The 23239-nt window shown below is 36.1% G+C and overlaps 1 protein-coding gene across 4 annotated transcripts in view; it reads right to left on the minus strand.

The window, feature by feature from the left end:
• Window positions 1-23239, minus strand: part of WASHC4 (WASH complex subunit 4) — a 60532-nt gene that overhangs the window by 25183 nt on the left and 12110 nt on the right. For 3 of the 4 annotated variants that reach the window (XM_086712473.1, XM_086712472.1, XM_086712474.1), the window contains 11 exons: window positions 21743-21863; window positions 20112-20235; window positions 19885-20012; window positions 18492-18652; window positions 12874-13000; window positions 7921-8046; window positions 4186-4293; window positions 2930-3076; window positions 2725-2804; window positions 1246-1351; window positions 522-638 (listed from right to left, as the gene is read on the minus strand). In XM_086712473.1, coding sequence (XP_086568599.1) covers window positions 522-638; window positions 1246-1351; window positions 2725-2804; window positions 2930-3076; window positions 4186-4293; window positions 7921-8046; window positions 12874-13000; window positions 18492-18652; window positions 19885-20012; window positions 20112-20235; window positions 21743-21863 — 1345 coding nt within the window. The remainder of the gene's footprint in view (window positions 1-521; window positions 639-1245; window positions 1352-2724; window positions 2805-2929; window positions 3077-4185; window positions 4294-7920; window positions 8047-12873; window positions 13001-18491; window positions 18653-19884; window positions 20013-20111; window positions 20236-21742; window positions 21864-23239) is intronic. The other variant, XM_025926438.2, reaches the window with a different exon arrangement.

A 23239-nucleotide genomic window follows, 5' to 3' on the forward strand; every position in this document is an offset into this window, starting at 1 on the left:
ATTTAAAATGTTAGTGTTTATAATATGGATTCCAGTAAAACAAGAAGGGATATACTACACTGCATATCTGAATTATTTCTGTTACACAAATACATCTTTAAATACAGAATATTTGGTCATAGCTCTCCAAATAACTCAATAAAATATCACTAGTTAAGCTGCCTGAAGTGCGCTACCATTAGCAGCATTCAATATTCAAACCCACTTTGTATCTGCATTCTTCTAATAAACAGAACTTTACACTCAAAATCTGCTATTCACTAAAGTCAAGTATTTTTCCCAAATCCCTAGTCTGAATTTCTATATAAAACTTAGGAATTAAAGACCAATTTAGCATAACAGTGATACTGAAAAGTTCCTTCATTCTAGACAATGATTCATAAATAATAATTTATATTACTACTTACACATAACATGAATATATAATATAAATGAAAGCCTGCTTCAATCCAGAAAGTTTTTCCAAACACTGAAAAACTTAAAAACATGTATTTGGAATGCAATCTCAAATATGATGTTACCTCATTTAAGATTTCCATAATTTCTTTGTCATAGCAATCCAGAAGTATTTCGTGGGACTCTAAATGTCTTGCATGCATCATAGCAGGTACACAGTCACGTAAAGCACTGAACATGTACTAAGAAGAAAATCAGAATGTTCACGAATGTAGAAAAACCAGAGCTCTAACTAAAAACTAGCACAAAGGAAAAAATATATATATATCACAAAAGTTAATTATCTATCTTTGAAGACAAAACCTCAGTCTGAAGGTTAATTTTTTTCACACATGCCTGTCTTACTTTCCTAAATAAGAAGAGCCAGATTTTATTCTCTAAAGCATATATATTAAATCAACAAAAAATTCACATTCACTTATCCTTTCTTGCCTTGAACATTCAAATATTTATTTCCAAAAGAAATAGAAAGATCTGAGTAACATATTCCTTGCTGACAAGTAAATGTCAGCCTATTGTGACATAAACTAATATCAAAGTGAAATGAGAATGATTAGGAATATGAGTAAAAGAGTTGAATATATTGATATTCATTAGCATTTATATCAAATTTAACTGCAGACTGTATAAATGCTCATTAAATACGGACAGTATTGTAAAAACATTAGCAGTCAATTTTTAAATGATCTATTAAGTCAAATGATTGTATTTGTATCATTGTATTCAAAACTAGAATGGTTTGTACACTGACTAAAATGATGGATTATTTTTATATTATTCTTCACTTACGTGTAATCTGGCTGCATCAACGGCATTTTCATATACATCATCTAAATAAATTGGAAAGACAGCTCGATGCCAGTATAAAAAACAACAGTCACATTGTGTTTGGACTCTACAATGTAAAGTAGTAATTAGTGGTAGCAAAATCAAAGCACTCCCCCACCAAAATAATGAAAGGAACAGCATTACACATCACAATGGTAAGAGCTCAGTCTTACCCATTTTTGTATCCCCTACATCACTTAACCCAAAATTAGGAGAGAAAAGCCACAAAATACTTTCTAAATTGAACATGGGTAACAAAACTCCCCTACATCAGACATTGTCAGAATTCTGCACGTAGGCTAAAGCATACTTGAAAAACGATACACATAACTCTTAAGATAGAGTTTAATTTTTCAATACTATTTGATAGGACTGAACTTATAATACTTGCATCACATATGTACCATTTTACCTGTCTCAAAGTTGAAAAGCAGAACCTTTTAAAAAATTGTGACCAAGGGGCGCCTGGGTGGCGCAGTCGGTTAAGCGTCCGACTTCAGCCAGGTCACGATCTCGCGGTCCGTGAGTTCGAGCCCCGCGTCAGGCTCTGGGCTGATGGCTCAGAGCCTGGAGCCTGTTTCCCATTCTGTGTCTCCCTCTCTCTCTGCCCCTCCCCCGTTCATGCTCTGTCTCTCTCTGTCCCAAAAATAAATAAAAAAACGTTGAAAAAAAAAAAATTAAAAAAAAAAAAAATTGTGACCAAAAAAAACAAAACAAAAAAATAGCTACACTTAACCTGCCTATAATCCTTGCCAAGTGACTATTTCACACCATTTTGGGGCAACAAAATGTTACACTAAGTATCTTATAATGAAGAAGGAGAAGATAGAAAGTTAAATGCTAGTGCCTACACTTAAAGTCTCAGCTTCTTAGAACAACATAATATTGTTATAAATATGAGCTTTAAATGAAAAACTGTGCTATAACCTTAATTCACCTGGTGATCAAAATTCAGAAGACCCATCTTCCCTTCAAGAAACATATTGCTTCCTCAATAAAAACAATAAAGTCACAAATGGCTACAAAAATAAGTCCAAAACTAAGTCATTTTAGTGAATTAATTCCAACTCATGTCAAAATAAAACTACAGAAAACTATGTGACATGAATCTCTAAGAGATGAAACTTTGTTATGAAGCAGCAATTTTAAAAGTCCACTAGGAGACTCATCACAGCAATCACAATATGCATCGGGGTCTAGCAGGTGCTCCATGGGTGATACCGTGTTTCCTCTGGGAGTTCTTCCAGAAGCTATTTCGTTACTATAGAAGCAAAGTTAAAGAAATACGATCCCCAGTCACAGACTCACTTTGGTCACGCTAAAGGAGTGACAAGAGGAACTAATGGTCCACCTGGGTTATATTTCTTCTCTTGCTATGCTAAAAAGAAAACTGATGTTTCTATCAGCCTTATCTTTTGATCGTTACATATCCCTACTTACCTTTCTCTAAGTTCACTGATAAGATCCAGCTTTTTCATGACTACTTGCAGTGGAAAGAGTTCTTCATCTTTAAATGTTTTCTATCAGGGAGGGGAAAGAATGACAGAGAAGTTGCAGTCAAAGTAAGAACAGGTTTCTTGGGTCAGTAAGAAGGAAAATGTGAAATCTCCAATTTCAGTTTCCTTCCATAACAGCAATAATTTACCATTTGTGTGCCAACACTTAGTGCCAAGGAAACAATAAGTCGTCGTTGCTTTGTGCTTGGTCCATTTAGAGTGTTTTCAGCCAAAACTAGAGCAGAGAGTACATCAAGACGCTGTTCGCTATATTTTTTGTCAGAAATTACTCTTTTCTAAAAGACAAAAGAAGAGAAAGCAAGAAATAACAGTTTTATTTCTGAAGCAATAACAAAGACTCACAGGAAAAACTCCGTGGTAATCTTTTCCATGATTCAATTTAAGAGAGCTTAGACAAATGCTTTCCTTGATCAGTTTTTTCTGACATTATGTGCTTTATTTGTGTAACATTACCATTTAATGCTGACAGGGACAGCAAATGTATTAAGCATATTTTTAAATTTCTATATTAGGCTTTTTGAAAGGCAGTTCAAGATGGCAACATAGGCCAGAGTCTAAAATTTCCATATTAATTTAATAAATTATTCTTTAAAAAAGAGGCATATTTTAAAACTACACAATGTCATTTTTTAAAATGTTTATTTTGAGAGACAGAGAGAGCACAAGCGGGGGAGGGGCAGAGAGGCGGGGGGGAGAGGGGGAGAGGGAGAGGGAGGGAGAGGCAGAGAGAGAGGGAGACAGACAGAGAGACAGAGAGAGAGAGAGAGAGAGAGAGAGAGAGAGAGAGAGAAGGAATCTCAAGCAGACTCCACACACTGCCCGTGCACAGCTTGAAGCAGGTCTCAGTCTCACAAACCATGAGATCATGACCTGAGCCAAAATCAAGAGTCAGATGCTTAACCAACTGAGCCACCCAGCCGTTCCCACAATGTCATTTTTTAACAGAGGAGTGTTAATGTATTCCATGCTGCAAGTTCAGAGTTAACCCTGATTGCTCTAAGTAACAATCATAAAATAACATGGAGAAAAAGGACCAAGAAATATTATGTTTGAAGGAATGGAGTAAACAGACTAAACTAAAAAAACACATATAAGGGCACCTGGGTGGCTCAGTCCATTAAGCGTCCAACTCTAGATTTCGGCTCAGGTCATGATCTCATGGTTCGTGAGTTCAAGCCCCATATTGGGCTCTGCGCTGACAGCGTGGAGTCTACTTGGGATTCTCTCTCTCCCTCTGTCTCTCTGCCTCTCCCCCACTCATGCTCACTGTCTCAAAAAGAAATAAACTTAAAAAAAAATATGCTTAAAAATAAAAAACACACATAAAACAACAGGAGAGCAAACTAAAAAGATAATTATGCTGAATATACAATAACCTTCATACCTTGGCTACAGAAATAGAATTAAGAGCCTGATGTTGAAGGTGCTGTGTTATATGTGAAACCGAATCAGCCACAACCATGCTTCTTCTGTAGAACATATGCTCTATAGCCTAAAAAGAACCACAAGTAATGCTGTGAAAATCAACTTAAAACTTTTAGGCAAAATCACAGAATATCTTTAAGACCTTGGGCTAGGTAAGGAATTTGTAAATGGGATCCAAAAGAATTATTATATAAGATTGGTAAATTCAATTGTATTAAGAATTTCTGTTCATCAAAAGCCACTATTAAAAAAATAAAAAGGCAAGCCAACATATGAGAAAATATCTGCCATGCACGAAGGTTTACTACTCAGAACGCATGAAACATTTTTAACAAATAATCTTTTAAAAGAGGCAAATAATTCAATAGAAAACTGAACAAAAGAAATGAACTGATTTTTCACACAATAAACACTTGGAAAACACACCCTCATCAACAATCAGGGAAATAAACATTACAAATAAAATCATTTACCTCCCACCAAAAAAAAAAAAAAAAAAAAAAAAAAGAAAAAGCCAGATAATACCAATGTTGACCAGTTGGGGAACAAAGGGAAGTTTAATCTTGCAGAGGTATATAAACTGATTGCTCTCACTACTTTAAAAAACAATTTGGCGGGGCACCTGGGTGGCTTAGTTGGTTAAGTGTCCGACTTCAGCTCAGGTTATGATCTCACGGTTTGTGGGTTTGAGCCTTGCATCAGGCTCTGTGCTGACAGCTCAGAGCCTGGAACCTGCTTCGCATTCTATGTGTGTGTCTCCCTCTGACCCTCCCCACTCACACTCTGTCTCTCTCTCTCAAGAATAAACATTAAAAAAAAAAAAAATTCTGGCATCATCTTGAAAAGCTGAACATGTAAGTAACACACAACCCAGCAATCCACTGGTAGATACAAAACTCAGCAAACCTCTGGCACAACTACACCAAGAAACAGACATAAGAACAGTAACACTGTATATAGTAGCAACAACTGGAAATCACCCAAAGTCCATCTACAGGAAAGCTACACAGCAATGAAAATGAAGGAACCATAGCTACTCATCCCAGCATGGAAAAGTTCAAATACAAAATTCTGGGGGCACCTGGGTGGCTCAGTCAGTTGAGCCTCCGACTTCGGATCAGGTCATGATCTCACAGTCTGTGAGCTCAAGCCCCACGTTGGGCTCTGTGCTGGCAGCTCAGGGCCTGGAGCCTGCTTCAGACTCTATGTCTCCCTCTCTCTCTGACCCTCCCCCATTCATGCTCTGTCTCTGTCTCAAAAATAAATAAACATTAAAAAAAAAACAAAACTAAAAACCACCTTGATAAATTCCAATATTAATTCTAGTATTAAAAAAAAAATTCTGAGTTTAAAAAACTAAAGAAGTACATAAAGTATTACTTCATTAATATAAACTTTAAGAGCATGTATGACTAAATGATGAATGGTTTATAGATTCATCTACGTATGGTAAACTAAAAAGAAAACCAACGGAATGAGAAGCATAAAATGCAGGACTGGTTTCTCTGAGCAGGGTAAGATGTAATCACAGAGCACAACACAGGGGGCTTCTGAAAATACCAATATATCTTAAATGGGATGGTGGGTTTTTGTCTATCATTTCTTAAAATTATGTTTATGAAATATATGCATATACACACATTTCTGTATTTACAGTTCATTAAAAAATATAATATCGTTAAAAAAGGCTGAAAATTTCCAAAAGATTTTATTTCCCAAGCAAATCTAAAGGCATTAGCAGAAATTTACTAGAAAATTTTAATTTCAATTTTTATAAAAGGTTAAGTGGGCTCTGCTGCCTACAAAGGGTTTTTATTGTTTTTACTTAGAGTATGCTAAAAACATTATCGTATTTCCAGAAGTATTCAAATCACAAGATTACAGCACTTTCCCTAAACTGCAAAATAATCAGCCTCATGTTGACTAGCCTCATGTGCATCTGAACACTACAAAATGGATGTCTTTTTTTTTTTAGTACAGTTGATACACAATGTTACATTAGTATCAGGTGTACAACTAGTGATTTGACAAATTGATACATTATGCTCTCTTCACTACAGGTGTAGCTATCAACTGTCCCATTACATTGCTACTGCAGCATCAGACTGTATTCTTTATGCTGTGTCTTTATTCCTGTGACTTACTCATTCCATAACTGGAAGCCTGTACCACTCTCTCCCCTTCATCCATTTTACCCAATCCCCCAAACCCCTCCTCTGGCAATCATCAGTTTGTTCCCTGTATTGTTTATAGGTCTGATTCTGCTTTCTGTTTATTTTTTTAAAATTCCACTTATGAGTAGAATTATATGGTAGTTATCTGTTTGACTTATTTTACATTAATACCCTCTAGGTCCATTCATACTGTCTCCAATGGCACAATCTCATCCTTTTTATGGCTGTATAATATTCCATTACATGTATACCACATCCTCTTTAACCATTTGTCTATTGATGGACATTTAGGTTGTTTCCACACATTGGCTGTTATAAATAATGCTGCAATAAACACAGGAGGCATGTTCTTTTCAAATTAGTTTTTTCACTTTCTTTTTACTGGATCATATGGTATTTCTATTTTTAACTTTTTGAGGAACCTCCATACTGTCTTCCACAGTGGCTGTACCAATTTACATTCCCACCAACAGTGCATGAGGGTTCCTTTCTCTTCACATCCTCACCGACACTTGTTACGTCTAGTCATTTTGATATCAGCCATTCTAACTGGTGGGTATCTCATCGCGGTTTTGATTTGCAGTTTCCTGACCATGAGTGATGCTGAGGATCTTTTCAAGTGCCTACTGGCCATCTGTATGTCTTCTTTGGAGAAATGTCTATTCAGGTTCTCTGCCCATGTTTTAATTGGATTATGTTTTTGGTGTTGAGTTGTATAAGTTCTTTATATATATTGTGGCTATTAACCCCTTATTGGATATATGATTAGCAAATATCTTCACCCAATCAGTTGTCTTTTTGTTTTGTTGATGGTTTCCTTTGTTGTGCAAAAGCTTTTTATTTTGATGTATGATGTAGTCCCAATAGTTCATTTTTGCTTTTGTTTCCCTTGCCTTAGAGGACATATCTACGAAATATTGTTATGGCTGATGTCAGAGAAATTACTTGTCTGTGCTCTCTTCAGAATTTTTATGGTTTCAGGTCTCACACTTAGGTCTTTAACCCATTTTGATTTTGTTTTTGTGTATAGCATTAGAAAGTGGTCCAGTTTCATTCTTTATACGCAGCTGTCCAGTTTTCCTGGCATCATTTATTAGAGTATGTTCCCCACTATATATTCTTGCCTCCTTCGTCAAAACTAACCATATATTTGTGGGTTTATTTCTGGGGTCCCTATTTGTTCCACTGATCTATGCACCAATTTTTGTACCACGTCATATTCTTTTATAATTCAGGCAACATGCTTAAGTAAAACTTTACTAATACTTAAGTTAACCTTCTCATTCCCTTCTTCTCTCAATACATGCTAATTTTAATAAAGTTTAAATATATTGGCCATTCATAAAGTTATTCAGAAATTACTTTCAATGGCTAGTTTCCTTAGCCACGTGAGAGATAAGTACACTTTCCCACAATTATTTATTCTGATAATCAAGAAGTCAAATATTACAAGATCACCGTAATTTAAGCACAGGTTAATTCTCAATTATAATGGCAAGGTAAAATAATCTTAAACCTACCTTGAGAAGTTCAACAAGCCTGCATAATGCCTTAACTGAGGTTTTGGTCATTGGCTTTTGCATTGACATGTAGAGATTCATTGTGGTTTTAATAATGGTACTAATACTGTATGCATATAAGAAGCCCTATAAAAAAATAAAACAATGATTATAATCACAAGGAAAAGTTTCATTTCTTCAACATTTCATTCTCTATGTAACAATTATTCCCCAACTTGCCAATAACTATTTTAAAGTCTGCTCTTAAGATTTTGATGGGGCGCCTGGGTGGCGCAGTCAGTTAAGCGTCCGACTTCAGCCAGGTCACGATCTCGCGGTCCGGGAGTTCAAGCCCCGCGTCAGGCTCTGGGCTGATGGCTCAGAGCCTGGAGCCTGCTTCCGATTCTGTGTCTCCCTCTCTCTCTGCCCCTCCCCCGTTCATGCTCTGTCTCTCTCTGTCCCAAAAATAAAATAAAAAAAAAAAAAAGTTAAAAAAAAAAAAAAAGATTTTGAAATATTCTTCCTCACACAATGTTACACAATGGTGAAGCGTCAAAGCAACCCTTTAAGGTGTATTTAACCTATTACATACCATAAGTTTAGTACTGCTGAAATTAAAGTATAAAATCACAGTTAAAGAATCTTCCCATTAAAAAAACAAACAAACCCTTCAGAGAAATGATCTGAATGTCCAGAAGCTATCTACTCATCCTTATCTTACCTGCCAGACAAGAGTTTAAAGACTCCTATCTGCTACAGACAAATGCTAAGGACCCTAAGGAACCAGAAACCGAAAAACAAGGAGTATGAGAGCTGCTGTCTGGCCAATACAGATACTGAAAGGTATTTCTCAGTTCCAAGCCAGTTCCCCCTTTCCCTTTCACCCGGACCAATCCCCACTGTTAATCTGCTACCATGTTCCCTGCCTATGTTGGTCCTAATCAGACCTTCTCTCCTTCCAGCCCAATAAGAACATATTCTCTCCTACTCTTCTATTCACGAAGGAAGAACAAAGGTCTTGCGAGGTTTAAAAAAGATTTTTAGTGCTAGTAAACCCAGGGAAATGGGATGGAATAAGAAAACAGGAAAAGGATATTACCTTATATATTTTCATTTAGATCCAAAAAAACCACATAGAAACATCATAATAAAGATTCTTTGGGTTTACAAAAGGACAAAAAAAGATACATGTACAGTTTCAGGATGAATCTAAATTATACTATTATGGATATATTCAAGGAACTGGGGCAGAAGCCATATGCTAGTGATTCTCAACTTTTTTTCTAGTCCTCTATCATATGTGAGAGATAAAGTACTCTCCCATCAGTGTAACAGTGGCTCAGTAAAGAAGTGATACTTAGTGTGGGTGGGAGAGGGGATTTTCTCTGAACCAATTACATCTCTGTGATAAAGAGATGTGCAAAGTTAATAGAATAAGAAATGAGAGAGAAGGCAGCATCCTAATAAAGGTGACAAAGCTTGGGGAATACACACAGGAAAGAGCTAGAAGTCTTAACCTGTCAGCTACAGAACTATCACACCATATTCTGCCCTAGTGCAGCACCATGAAAAGTTTAAAAGCAGAAACAAAGAACAGCAAAAGTATAACTCTAAGCCAGGCATAAAAGGGGGAGTTTCTTTTTTGAGTGGGAACAGGGGAGAAAGAATTCATGGGTCCCCATATGGTCATTAACTTGTGAAACATATATATAAAGGACGTATTTTAAAAATCTAAATGGGGAGAGGAGAGGTTTAGGGTCTGTTTTTGTTAATGGAAGAATAAATAATCTGGACTAACCTTTGTACAAAGAACAAGCAAATCTGGGCAAAACATTTTTTTAATCTCTCAGGAGGCATCAAAGAGCTATTAAGAAGATAAGGAAATATAAAGCCAAAATCTGGGAGAAGAAAGAAACCCAGAGAAGTGAGCCTGGCATTTGAGGCTGCTTTCCCTTAAGAAGCATCTGCCAGTTCCAAAAGAGAATAGAGACAGAAGCCAAATGTTACCTTTCAGCATCTCCCAGAAAGGAGAGGGGAATAAAAACAGGAGTTCGTGGCCCATCAAAGAGGAAAGGAGGTCCTATAAACCTAGGTTCTGGATTGGGATCCTGGAAAACTACCCCCTAAAAAGTAAGGGTGAACTCAAAAAAATAGCCATCATAGGATTTAGGTCCCATTTCAAATCATCTCAATCCATGACTAGGTTGAGGTGATCTAGGTTGTTAGTTGTCCCAGACTAGCTGTTTATCAAAAGTAAAAATTATTAAGTCCTCTCTGGAAAAAGAAAAACAATATCCACATCTTCAAATTATATCCACCGTTTTTCATATACAATGTGCACATTATTAAAAATAACCAGGCAAAGAGATAATAAGACATATCCAAAAACAAGAGAAACAGAGATAACAGAAACATCCAGATAATGAAATTACTAGACATAGGCTTAAAAATAATTCTGCTACGTTGAAGGAAAAGAAACAAAATTTTTTCAGAAAAAGAAATGGAAACTATAAAAAAAGCTAAAAAGTAAAATAAGTAAAATTAAGAGTTCAGTAGATTGGCTTAACAAATTAGACACAGGTAAAGAGAAAAGAAGAGAGAGAGAGAATAAAACAGAAATAGTACTTGAAGAGTTAGTGGCTGAGAATTTTCCACAAATTCCAGAAGCTCTACAAATCCCAAGCAGCACTGACACAAAGAAAACTACACCTAGGTACATTAAAGCAATATTGCTAAAAACCAAAAAGTAGATCTTACAAGCAATTAAAGACTCACATTCAGAAACCAAGAAAACTGACAGCTAACTTCTCAACAAAAATAAAAGCCAGAAGACAATAACTGGGGGAGGGAGGTGAGGGATCCTGCTAACCCAGAATTCTCTACATAGCAAAAATGCTTTTGAAAACAAAGTTGAGGGGTGCCTGGGTGGCTCAGTCAGTTAAGCAGCCAACTCTGGATTTCGGCTCAGATCATGATTTCAGTTTGTGAGTTCACGCACCACATCGCTCTCTGTGCTCACAGTGCAGAGACTGCTTCAGATCCTGTCTCCCTCTCTTTGCCTCTCCCCTGCACCCACCCTCTCTCCCAAAAATAAATAAATGTTAAAAAACAAAAATGAAATTGAAATAAAGACATATTCAGACAAAAAAAATAGTGATAATTTATCAACAGAAGGACATTTTAAATGAAATACTAACAGCTATTCCACAAACAGAAGAATGAAGAGGGGCACCTGGGTGGCTCAGTCGGTTAAGCGTCCGACTTTGGCTCAGGTCATGATCTCACAATCCGTGAGTTCAAGCCCTGTGTTGGGCTCTGTGCTGACAGCTTGGAGCCTGGAGCCTGCTTAGGATTCTATGTCTCCCTCCTCTCTGCCCCATCCCAGCTCATGCTCTACTTCTCTGTCTCACTCTCAAAAATAAATAAACGATAAAATATATATATATACAAATACATATATATATATATACACACACGTACATATATATACACATATACATATATATATACATACACATATATACATATACGTATACATATGTGTGTGTGTATATATATATATATATACATATACAAAGAATGAAGAGACGCAGAAGAACAGAAAGCAACAGAACAGGTAAATATATGGATAAATCTAAATGGACCAGGACTATAAACACAACAGCAGCAATAATAATGCCTCGAGAAGTTTAATATATAAAATGAATCAAAATAAACAACAACTCAGAAGTGAGACGGTAGATAAAGAGAATTACGGTGGTTTAAGATCCTCACACTGTCCAGAAAGAGATAAAACTACTCATTTATTTTGGAGTTGAAGGTTAAATGATGCACTTAAAATCTCTAGAGTAACCACTAAAAAAACCCAGTAAAAGGATACAGAATTAACAATAAAGGAGAAATAAAATGATGAATTAATTCAAAAGAGAGCAAGAAAGGAAAGTAAAAGGGACACAGAACAAGTGAGATAAATAGAAAGCAACTAGTCAGGTGCTAGTTTTAAATCCAAATACATCAGCAATGACATAGAGAAAATAAAAAAAGACAACTAGACTGAGGAAAAATTTATATTGCTTACACACTGCTTACACACAGGAGACACACATTAAATATAAGGAGTCAAACAGGTTGCAAGTCAAATGATGAAAAAAGACATACTATGTAGACCTTAACTAAAAGAGAACTGGTATAGCTATATTACTATTATACACACAAGACTTAAGACAGAGCATTATTAGAAATAAAAGAGATATTTCATAACAACAGGTCCAATTCATCAGGAATAAATAATAATTCTTAAATGTTATGCACTCACTTGGTTTTAAAACATATAAAACAAAAACAAAGGGTAAACAGACAAATCCACCATGCTAGTGGGAGATTCTAACCCAATTCTGTCAGTAACTGACACAATATGTAAACAAAATCATTAACAAACATAACCTACTTGACATATACAGAACACTACAATCAATAAATGCAAGTTACATATTCTTTTCAAGTGTACATGAAATGTTTACCAAAGCTGACCATAGGCTGGGCCATAATGCAAATCTCAACAAATTTAAAAATAGCAAAATTATTTTAGTACTTCTAGAAATCAATAATAAAAGATAACTAGGAAATCCTCTTATCTTTACAATTTAAAACATATCTTCAAAATAACCCACAGATCAAAAAAGAAATCACAATAAAATTTCTTATATATTTTGAACTAAATAACGGAAATGCAACATATCAAAACTTATGGGATACAGCAAAAAAAGTCATGCTTTGAAGAGAATACAGAGATTTAAATGCATGTATTAGAAAATCTAAATTAGTCACACAGATCTAAACATAATCAAATCAATTTCAGTTTTTAAAAACAAAAACATATCCTACCCCTTCCAGTTTTTTCAAAGTGTAAGTTCTATACATTGAATTAACAAAGAAATGACCCCCAAAATATTCTAAGTAAGAAGATGCAACTACCTGTATAAAAACATTACATCTATTGGTGAGGTCTTCAGCAAATTTATCCATTCTCTGCTCTTTAGATAAAATAGATTCCATTTTCATCATCCATGAGCTCACAAAGACGTAGTAAGACTGTACATCTCTAACAAAGGAAAATATTGGGGTTATTCAGCACAGGAAATAAAATTTACTTCCATTTCTTTGAACTGGTTGGGATAAAATATTTCCTTGCAGGAGCCACCTTTCTGGTTTTCAAATTACAGACATCCTACATACATATATAATTTACTCATTCAACAAATGTTCATGCCTATATAGGCCAGACACTGTTCCTCAGTACTAAAAATAAAAGTTAGCAGTAAACAAAATAGATAAAAATCCCTACCACAATAAAGTTTACATTCTTTGAAGAAAGGAGAGTTGTGTAACAAAGAAATCAATAATTAAGATCTGTAAGATGTTAGATATGTGCTACGGAAAAAATGCAGCAGAGAGAAAAAAAGAGACAGAGACTTGGAGGGCAGGTACAGTTTTAATTACAGTGATCAAGGCAGGCTCATTGAAATTATGATTTTGAGCCAAGATTTGAAGAAGATGAATGAGTAATCTATGTAAATATATGAGAAGAGAATTCTAGGAAAGTAAATAACAAACGCAAACGTCTGGCATGTTCAAGTAATAAAAAGAAGTCAGTATGGCTGGAGCTCAGAGAACAGGGATGAGAACATAAAAGGAAATCGGAGAAGTACAGAGGTGGGGGTTGGGGGAGCAGGAAGGGTGGGAAGTAGAACAGGATTTGTGTATGACCTTGTAGAGAGGGTTCAATGGAAAGCCACCAAAGCATTTGAGCAGAGTGACTTCATCTAACTTTGCAGAGGACCAAAATCACCTTGGCTGAGATGCTGAAAATAAACTGTAAAGGGGACAAGTGGGGTAACAGAAAAACGACTCAGGCAGCTACCATGATAATGCAGAAGGGGATGACAACTTGAACCAGAAGGGAAGGCTGGAAGTGGTCAGAATCTGGATATAAAAGCTACACTGGTTGAACGCTTCCTATATGCCAGCCACTGTTCTAATCACTGTACGCAAAGTAACTCATTTAATCCTCACATAACCTTATGATCTAGAAGAGGAAACTGATACACAGAGAAGTTAAGTAACGTGCCCAAGATCATAACTGGTAAAAAGCCAACCCAAGATAAAAGCCCAAATCTAGGAAGCTTTCCTATCCAGGAAAGACTAAATCTACTGATTTAATTCTCCGCTGCAAGCCAATTACAAACACTGAATCACTCTATCAATGTATCTCAAATGGCTCAAAATGGAAACTTTTAGCCCAGAAGCTATTTAATATACACTTCTTTTTTATTTTAAAGGTTTAGTGTGGAAAAACAAACAATTCCCCTTTGTGGGATCTGATGTTACCAACTCTTTAGAGACTTCCTCCAGTCAGAGAAACATCCCATTACTGTCAGTCAGAATGAACTAGAGGATAGCACTCTGGGCAAGGGACTGCAGAGACTCACCTGACCGAAATCTGAACCCCACAGTGAGGTCACTGGTCAGCCATACAGCCAAAAAGTCTGACAATGTCAAGAACTCAGTCTGAAGAGGGATTACACCAAAATTTTTCATAACTGTCTTTTAAAGAGGTAAAACCCTAGCATCAAATCTAAGAAAAATTTCTTGCTGAGCCAGGATTCCATTAAACAAATAACACCAACAGCTGTACTTTTGGCTTTGCCTCAAATGGTGCTAACATTATTTGACTTGTGGATTATTTGACTTAAAAATGTGAAACACGGAGAATGAGCAGGGTCCTAGAGCAATGCCTCCTTTTGAGGAAGCTGTGATCAGTATTCAGCAGGGATACAAGTATAGGAGGGAACAGAAAGGTCATAAGCCAAGACAGAAGGAAGAGGCTTAGATTATAGAGCCCTCCTTGACAGTAATCAAACCAGTAACCTTATGAAGAAGGCTAATAACACAGTCAAGGGCACTCACTCAGTTTTAGATCAGACTATGCAGGATAAAGCAGAGATTATCCATTACTCCACCCATCACTCCTACATTCAAACACTAGATGATATTCCTCTCTTATAAATACATGAAAATGAAGCTGTTTTAAGTTTTAAAAAACAAGTTTTTGACAAATGGAGTCCAAAAATAGCCAAGGGTCCTGTCAGATGGTCAGCTTCATTTCAAAGTACAAACAGGAAAAACACTAAGGGAAAAAAAAAATCTGTCCCAATATAAATCACCAAATGGCGGTAACACTTGCATGTCAACAGAGGTTTGAAATGAAGGTTCAGAGCTCTATCCTCTGAAGTCAGTATTTCCAGTGTCAAAATGGTTTTGAATGAAAAGCAAAATGCAGCAACCTACAAACCTTGGACCCCAGGCAGGAATGTGGCTGGGACACTTGGCCAGCTGAAGTCTAGCACATATTGGGCGGGGGGCAGGGAAACTGTCCCCCACTGTTTCCTCATTATCTAATGAACTCTGGAACCTAACTGGGACAGCTCTTGTTCACTCCCTCAATTTTTCCTAAAACACTGGATAAAACTCATGCTGGTCACACTGTCTCCCCTCTCCTGGGTTTCATTTTAGTGAATTTTAGGTTTGTTTGGGAGAACTGCAAGGAGAATGAAAAAGACACTATCCCCTTCAGCTCCCTGGAGCTCTATGGTAACTGTGTATCTTTGGAACCAAAGAATTTAGAAACATAAAATGTTATCATGGGGGGGAGGGGGTCTTTGAAAGTCAATTTATTCAATCTTCTACCTGATAAGCCTCACTTCCTACAGCATCTTGGACTGAGGTCATCTATACTTTACCTACACAGCGCTAGTAAAGAGTGCATTACCTCTCAGAACAGCCTCCAGGACTTGGTAGCAGAGGCTCTTCAGCAGGACTGGTATGGGTTTGCACACTAGCACACCTAGCTCTCTGACCTGGCAAAGTTCATTTCTCTAAGCCTCATTCTCCTTATCTAAAAATGGGATAAAAATGGTACTGTCGAGTAGCAGTTAACAGCTTATGCTCTAGAGTTGGGACTGCCCAGCTCTGCCACCTACTAGCTGTTTAAATTTGGGCAAGTTTAATCTCTCTGTATTTCAATTTTCTCACCTACAAAATGGCCATAATTACAGTATCTACCTCATAGGATTCTCTCATGATTAAAGGAGATGATAAATGTGAAGTTCCTGGAATAGTTTAGTTATTGGCTTACAGAAAGCACTGGGTTAATATTAGTTGTTACCTTTATTATTTCCCACATGAGAAGACTATTACAGGGTTTGCATAAGACAAAGTGTCTAAAGCCTTTAGCATAATGCCTGCTACTAAGAGCTCAATCATGTTGGTGATTTTGGATCTCTGGAGCCACAGAGATCAAATCTGTTCCCTCTTCAACCTGAATGCCCCTCAAATATTTAAGGAGCTCACCACATCATTTCTCAGATTTCTCTTTTAAAGGTCAAACTATGTAGAGATTCTTCAAAAGGCACGGTTGTCAGGTCTTCTGACATATCCTGATCAGCTGCATTTAGGGTTGCTGCATTTTGTCTCCCTCTTAAAAATGTGACACCACTGGACACCAACTATGATCTGACCAATAAAAATTCAATGAAACTACCAATTCACATGGCCTAGATATTATAAGTACCATTTCCCATAATCTGGATATAGTTATTAACATAATCCAAGTATGTATTGGCATTTTTAGCAACTGCATCACACTATTAATGAATATTAAGATGGGAATGCAAGCTGGTGCAGCCACTCTGGAAAACAGAATGGAGGCTCCTCAAAAAACTAAACAGAGAACTACCCTACGACCCAGCAACTGTACTACTGGGTATTTATCCAAGGGATGCAGGTGTGCTGTTTCAAAGGGACACATGCACCCCCATGTTTATAGCAGCACTATCAACAACAGCCAAAGTATGGAAAGAGCCCAAATGTCCATCGATGGATGAATGGATAAAGATGTGGTCTATATATACAATGGAGTATTACTCAGCAATCAAAAAGAATGAAATCTTGCCATTTGCAACTACATGATTGGAACTGGAGGGTATTACGCGAAGTGAAATCAGTCAAAGACAAATATCATATGACTTCACTCATATGAGGACTTTAAGAGACAAAACAGATGAACACAAGGGAAGGGAAACAAAAATAATATAAAAACAGGGAGGGGGACAAAACAGAAGAGACTCATAAATATGGAGAACTGAGGGTTACTGGAGGGGTTGTGGGAGGGGGGGAATGGACTAAATGGGTAAGGGGCACTAAGGATCTACTCCTGAAATCATTGTTGCACTATATGCTAATTTGGATGTAAATTTAAAAATATATATATATACATATATATATACATATATATATAAAGCTTCTGATAATTAAGATATCCACACACCTTAATTAATACTATTAACCTGATCCCTGTGTCTCCATCTTATTGAATTCACAGCTTTAACTCCAAACTATGTCTTTTTCCCTCCTCAGTTCTGTTTTAGAAGATAGGAGGAAGCTCCGAAATTTCCGTTATGAGTAGTCCTGCCTGAATTGAGTAACTGTCATTTTCCATGGACTTGAACCACCAGACTTGAGAGTACTAAGAGATGCTTTAGGGGACTCCTATATTCCTGATGTACTCCTTCTTCCCCCATTCTGCAGTAGTGGTCCAATTTCCCCTTGACAGTCAAGATCGAAAGAAAATGAATAAATATCCCTATTATCTTCTAATCATATCACAAATAAAAACTGTGTCCAGCACAGAGCCAGTAGCACAGTCCTGCATCACTTCACTAAAATCTTCATCCAGGTCAGTGTGTGATTTTAGCAATGCACTCAAGAAACAATGTGCAGTAAATTAAGTGTTGAGGCTAGGTGATGAGAACACGGGAACTCATCTATTTTCTCTTTTGTGTGTATTTGAAAATTTGCATAGTAAGACTTCAACAAAATAGGATGTAAATATCAGAAGAATGTCTGATTGTTGTTACATTATGTAACAACATAAGGATGTAAATATCAGAAGAAACTAAAGTTAAAAGTATTCTGTTAGGGAACAGGACTCAGGTACAGGGGGGAACTGAACAGAGGACAGTTGTTTTTCCCTTTCAACTTTTAGTACTTTTGGACTTAAGTATGTACATATGTTACTTTCATAAAAACACAAATTTAAAAAAGGAGTGCATCAAATTAAAGTCAACGCCTCCAAAAATTATCACTGAGTCATGGACACCCAATGTTTTTAATGTCATCAAATGACATCTACTGCGGGAACTTCACTCTACACAAAATATTTAATGCGTCTGATAAAAAGTATGTGTATATGTCTGCAAATACATGTATACATATGTATGTGTGCCTATATATACACACACATCTCCATGAAGTACAATTTTCCTGCATCTTTAAGTTTAAACCTAAAACATTTAAAACAAAACCAAAAAAACTTCTAAAAATTAAGCCTCCTAGAGATTGTCTAACCTCTTCTCCGGTAATGAGTAAGTACATTTGATCTTATAACCAAATATTTTCCATATATTTAGAGTCAGTGTAAGATCCAAGAATATAAAGTATCTAAACACTTTCATTATGGGTACTTATAAACTCACTTGGTAAGTGATTGAGCTTTCTGCTGTAGGAAAGTATCTCTGTGTATTTTAATGGCTTGAAGACTTTTTCTGTCTAGAAGTTTGGCAGCTGCTGGTATTTTCTGGATCAAAAAATTGTCAGGAAACCAAATAATATTAGCAGTTAGAGTGATGGCTGGTACCTGAAATAGTAAATGTAAGAGAGGGAAATCAATAAATTCAGGCTAACAGTAAGCTGTTTAATAGTCCTACAATACACAACGGGAAGACAACTTACAATCATTTATACATATGACACAAATTATCTTACTGTGGCACAATTAAGGCATTCTAATATCTGATATGGGGCATGAGAAAGTTTTATTCTGCCTAAATATTAAACACTTACACACTCTCATGGATATTCAGATAAAAATATGCAAAAAGCAAACAGAAACTTCAATCTTCACCACTTTTAACTTTTATTCTATATTAGTGAAAAAATAAAAGACCCAAGATGGCTGGATTCTCATGGTCACATATCACTTGATTTTACACACAAAGTTTTCAATTTTGAAATCAGGTGTGTCACATCATGGAAATAGCAAAGATGTAAAAAAAAAAAAAAAAATTTAAATTTTTTTCCACTTCAATAATGAGAAGGAATGGCAAGAAGAGGAGAAGAACCAAAGAAAAAGAAAACAGCAGTGACAGTAATAGGAAGTTAATTTATAGGAAAAAATCTGGAAGAACTTCCACAAATAGGTATTTATATGATGTGGAATTATGCAGTACTTCCATTTACTATGTTACTTATTTCTGGAATGCTTGGTTTTTGGGTTTTAAAAAATGCTTATTTTCAGAGAGAGAGGGAGCACGAGGGATGGGCAGAGAGGAGAGAGAATCTCAAGCAGGCTCCACGCTGTGGGCACAGAGCCCAAAGTAGAGCCCGATGCAGGGCTCAAACTCACAAACCATGAGATGATGGCCCCTGCCAAAATCAAGAGTTGGACGCTCAACCTACCCAGGTGCCCTGGGAATGCTTGGTTTTTAAAAATTCTTGGGGTGCCTGGGTGGCGCAGTCGGTTAAGCGTCCGACTTCAGCCAGGTCACGATCTTGCGGTCCGTGAGTTCGAGCCCCGCGTCGGGCTCTGGGCTGATGGCTCAGAGCCTGGAGCCTGTTTCTGATTCTGTGTCTCCCTCTCTCTCTGCCCCTCCCCCGTTCATGCTCTGTCTCTCTCTGTCCCAAAAATAAATAAACATTGAAAAAAAAAATTTTTTTTAAATTCTTATGGTATTATTTTTATAATTATTACAAAGTACTGTAAAAATTACTATTTTTATAATCAGGAATAAAATACATTTTAGAATATCCAATTTTATCCAAAATCTTTTTCACCTACTCAAGTTGAAAAAAAAAGTTCCAAGTTCTTACCTTCTTACAAATGTCCAATAAAGATTTATAAAACTTTTTGTCAATAGTCCGAAAAATTTGAAAATGCAGTACAAAGAGTCCACAAATTCCAACGTACTTGTCTCTCTGGTCAATTTCAGAAGGTTCTCCTTATAAAACAACAGCATGTGAGAAAAATATACTTAATTCTACATTCAAGGAAATGCAAACTTTATCAACAAAAATTTTAAAAATGCATTTTACGTTACCAAGTTTGGCTTCTACATTTGCAAAAATTGAGCGAATACTATGTGCAAATTCTTCAGCAAACGTGCTATTTTTTGACACAGATACTCCTCCATTGAGAGAATCAAACTGCTGTTCTATACAGGCCTAAATAGGAAACATTTAAAGGGAAATTTAAACTTTCAATAAGTTATTAAACGGACTTAAATATACACCGTGTGACAAACTTCTAAATTCATCATTTTAACCTCAGTAACACTGAGGCTCAAGTTTTTACCTTAATGTCACCTAATAACTAAATCCTTTTGAGTGAAAAATATGTACTTATGTACTTAAGTACCTAGTTAGTGAAATACAACTGAACCACAAATCCAAAATTCTACATGAAGAGATACACACAGTGATGCTCAGTGACGTGTGGAAGATGTATCTGATGAAGCACGGAAAACGTTTTATTATTTTACCATGCACTTTTAAGAGAAGAGTGTATTTTTTCTGATGATTACTTTCCTAGCACTTTATTACAGCATGTATCAGAATGTCTTCTGGAAAAAGACTCAATGACAAAAAATTATCTTCTGAATCGAATATATTAGCTGTTAATTAGTATAAACAACAGTTGGGATCAATCTGTAAAATGTGTGATCCTCAGAATAGCATAATGTATAGATGTCAAATCACTATGTTGTATGCCTGAAACTAACATTATGTGTCAACTATATACCAACTTTTTTATTGTCATTATGTAAAAATATGTTAAAAATAACCTTGAAGCAGATTTTAAATATAAATATATTGCAATTTCTAATAAATACTACCCAAAGCAATGCTATCCAATAGAACTTTCTGTGATCACAGAAATGTTCTACATTTCTATGCTGACAGGATAGCTAGTCACAGACTAATTGTGGCTATTTTTCCCTCAGCTTTATTAAGATATTATCGATATATAACATGTAAGTTTGAAGTGTCTGCCGCAATGATTAGGTTATATATATGCAGCTATTAAGCACGTGAAAGTGGTGGAGAAAGTGAAATTTTATTTCATTTTAATTAATTTAAACTTAAAATAGCTACTAAATAGTAGGAAGCTACCTGGACTACACAGACCCAAATTATATTCCCTGAGCCTAGGAAGAATTAAACATTCATTCATTCATTTATGGGACAGAGAGTACAAGCAAGGGAGGGGCACAAAGAAAGGGAGACACAGCATCTAAAGCAGGCTCCAGGCTCCGAGCTGTCAGCTCAAAGCCCAACACAGGGCTTGAACCCATGAAGGCAGGATCATGACCTGTGCCGAAGTCGGACACCTAACCTACTGAGCCATCCAGGCGTCCCTAAACACACCCAAATCTAGAGTTTAACAACAAACACTAAAGCAACTGCTTAGATCTTAATCCTTGAATAGTTTTATCCTTCTACATAATTAAAAAAAAAAAAAACCAACCTCACCCCAAATACAACTAGTACCATTAATTTTGTTTGCTGCTAGGTACTGAAATAATTACATTTAATACACTGACAATGTTTTAAGCCAAACACTTCTAAAGAAAACATATTTCAATGGTATGCTATCAAAGTGTCATACAGAGTTCTGAGCTGGATCAACTAATACAAGCCCATTTAGTATAGCCTGATAGAGCTGTCATACCTGAAATATCATTCCATCAAGTAACTGCCCTTCTAGCTTCAGCAAAAACTTTTCAAACGGCTTTAGCTTTTCTTCCTGAATTCCAAATTTTGAAGGATTGTGATGGACAGATTTCAGTAACCTTGTGGAAGATTAGGAGAAAGACCTTCAATTTTACTAATAATTCTTCAATTGAAAAATTTCCAAGAAATCAAAATTTTACATTTGTACTGATTGCTTGTTTGGCTCTACACATTTGAAAACCTGAACAAAACCAATGCTAATATATTTAATTTTCTAATCATGCCTTTTTTATATCATCCTAAATTCAGGTGTCTGGTACTCTCTAGATACCAGATGAACTAAATAAAATCCCTGGACTTAAAGAAGTCTTAAGAATATACAATGAAATAAAACCAAGTTCAGGAAAACAACTGTTACTTGAACAGAACCCAAGAAAAAAAGAACTCTGAGTTCTAAGGTAGTCAAATTAACATTCTAATATACTTTAAGTATTAGGATGCTTTATATAAGTATACCATACTCTCAAACAAGCCCATCTGAAATTTAAAAATGGTAACTGTATGTCAGAATGGCTAACATTAACAACTCAGGCAACAACAGATGTCGGCGAGGATGTGGAGAAAGAGGATCTCTTTTGCATTGTTGGTGGGAATGCAAGCTGGTGCAACCACTCTGGAAAATAGTATGGAGGTTTCTCAAAAAAATTAAAAACAGAACTACCCTACGACCAGCAACTGCACTACTAGATATCTATCCAAAGGATACAGGTATGCAGTTTCGAAGGGGCACATGCACCCCAATGTTTATAGCAGCACTATCAACAATAGCCAAAGTCTGGAAAGAGCCCAAATGTCCTTCCACAGATGAATGGATAAAGATGTGGATAAAGATGTGGATAAAGCAGATGTATATATATACGTACATATATATGTGTGTATATATATATATATATACGTGTACACATACATATACACGTATATATAGTGTGTGTATATATATGTGTGTGTGTATATATATGTATACACACACACACACAATGGAGTATTACTCAGCAATCAAAAAGAATGAAATCTTGCCATTTGCAACTACATGGATGGAACTAGAGGGTATTATGCTAAGCAAAATTAGTCAGAGAAAGACAAATAGCATATGACTTCACTCATATGAGGGCTTTAAGAGACAAAACAGATGAACATAAGGGAAGGGAAACAAAAATAATATAAAAACAGGGGAGACAAAACAGAAGAGACTCATAAATATGGAGAACAAACAAACAAACTGAGGGTTACTGGAGGGGTTATGGGAGGGGGGATGGGCTAAACGGGTAAGGGGAATTAAGGAATCTACTCCTGAAATCATTGTTGCACCATATGCTAACTTGGATGTAAATTAAAAAGTAAATAAATTATTAATTAAAAAAATGGTTACTGTATTCATAGAAACATGTGACAGGAGATCCTTCTAAATATAGGTCTCCAGGTCTTTTAAAAGAGC

This window comes from Puma concolor, chromosome B4 (assembly GCF_028749965.1).
Source record: "Puma concolor isolate L17-30 chromosome B4, mPumCon1.1.hap2, whole genome shotgun sequence".
NCBI classification, from domain to species: Eukaryota; Metazoa; Chordata; class Mammalia; order Carnivora; family Felidae; genus Puma; species Puma concolor.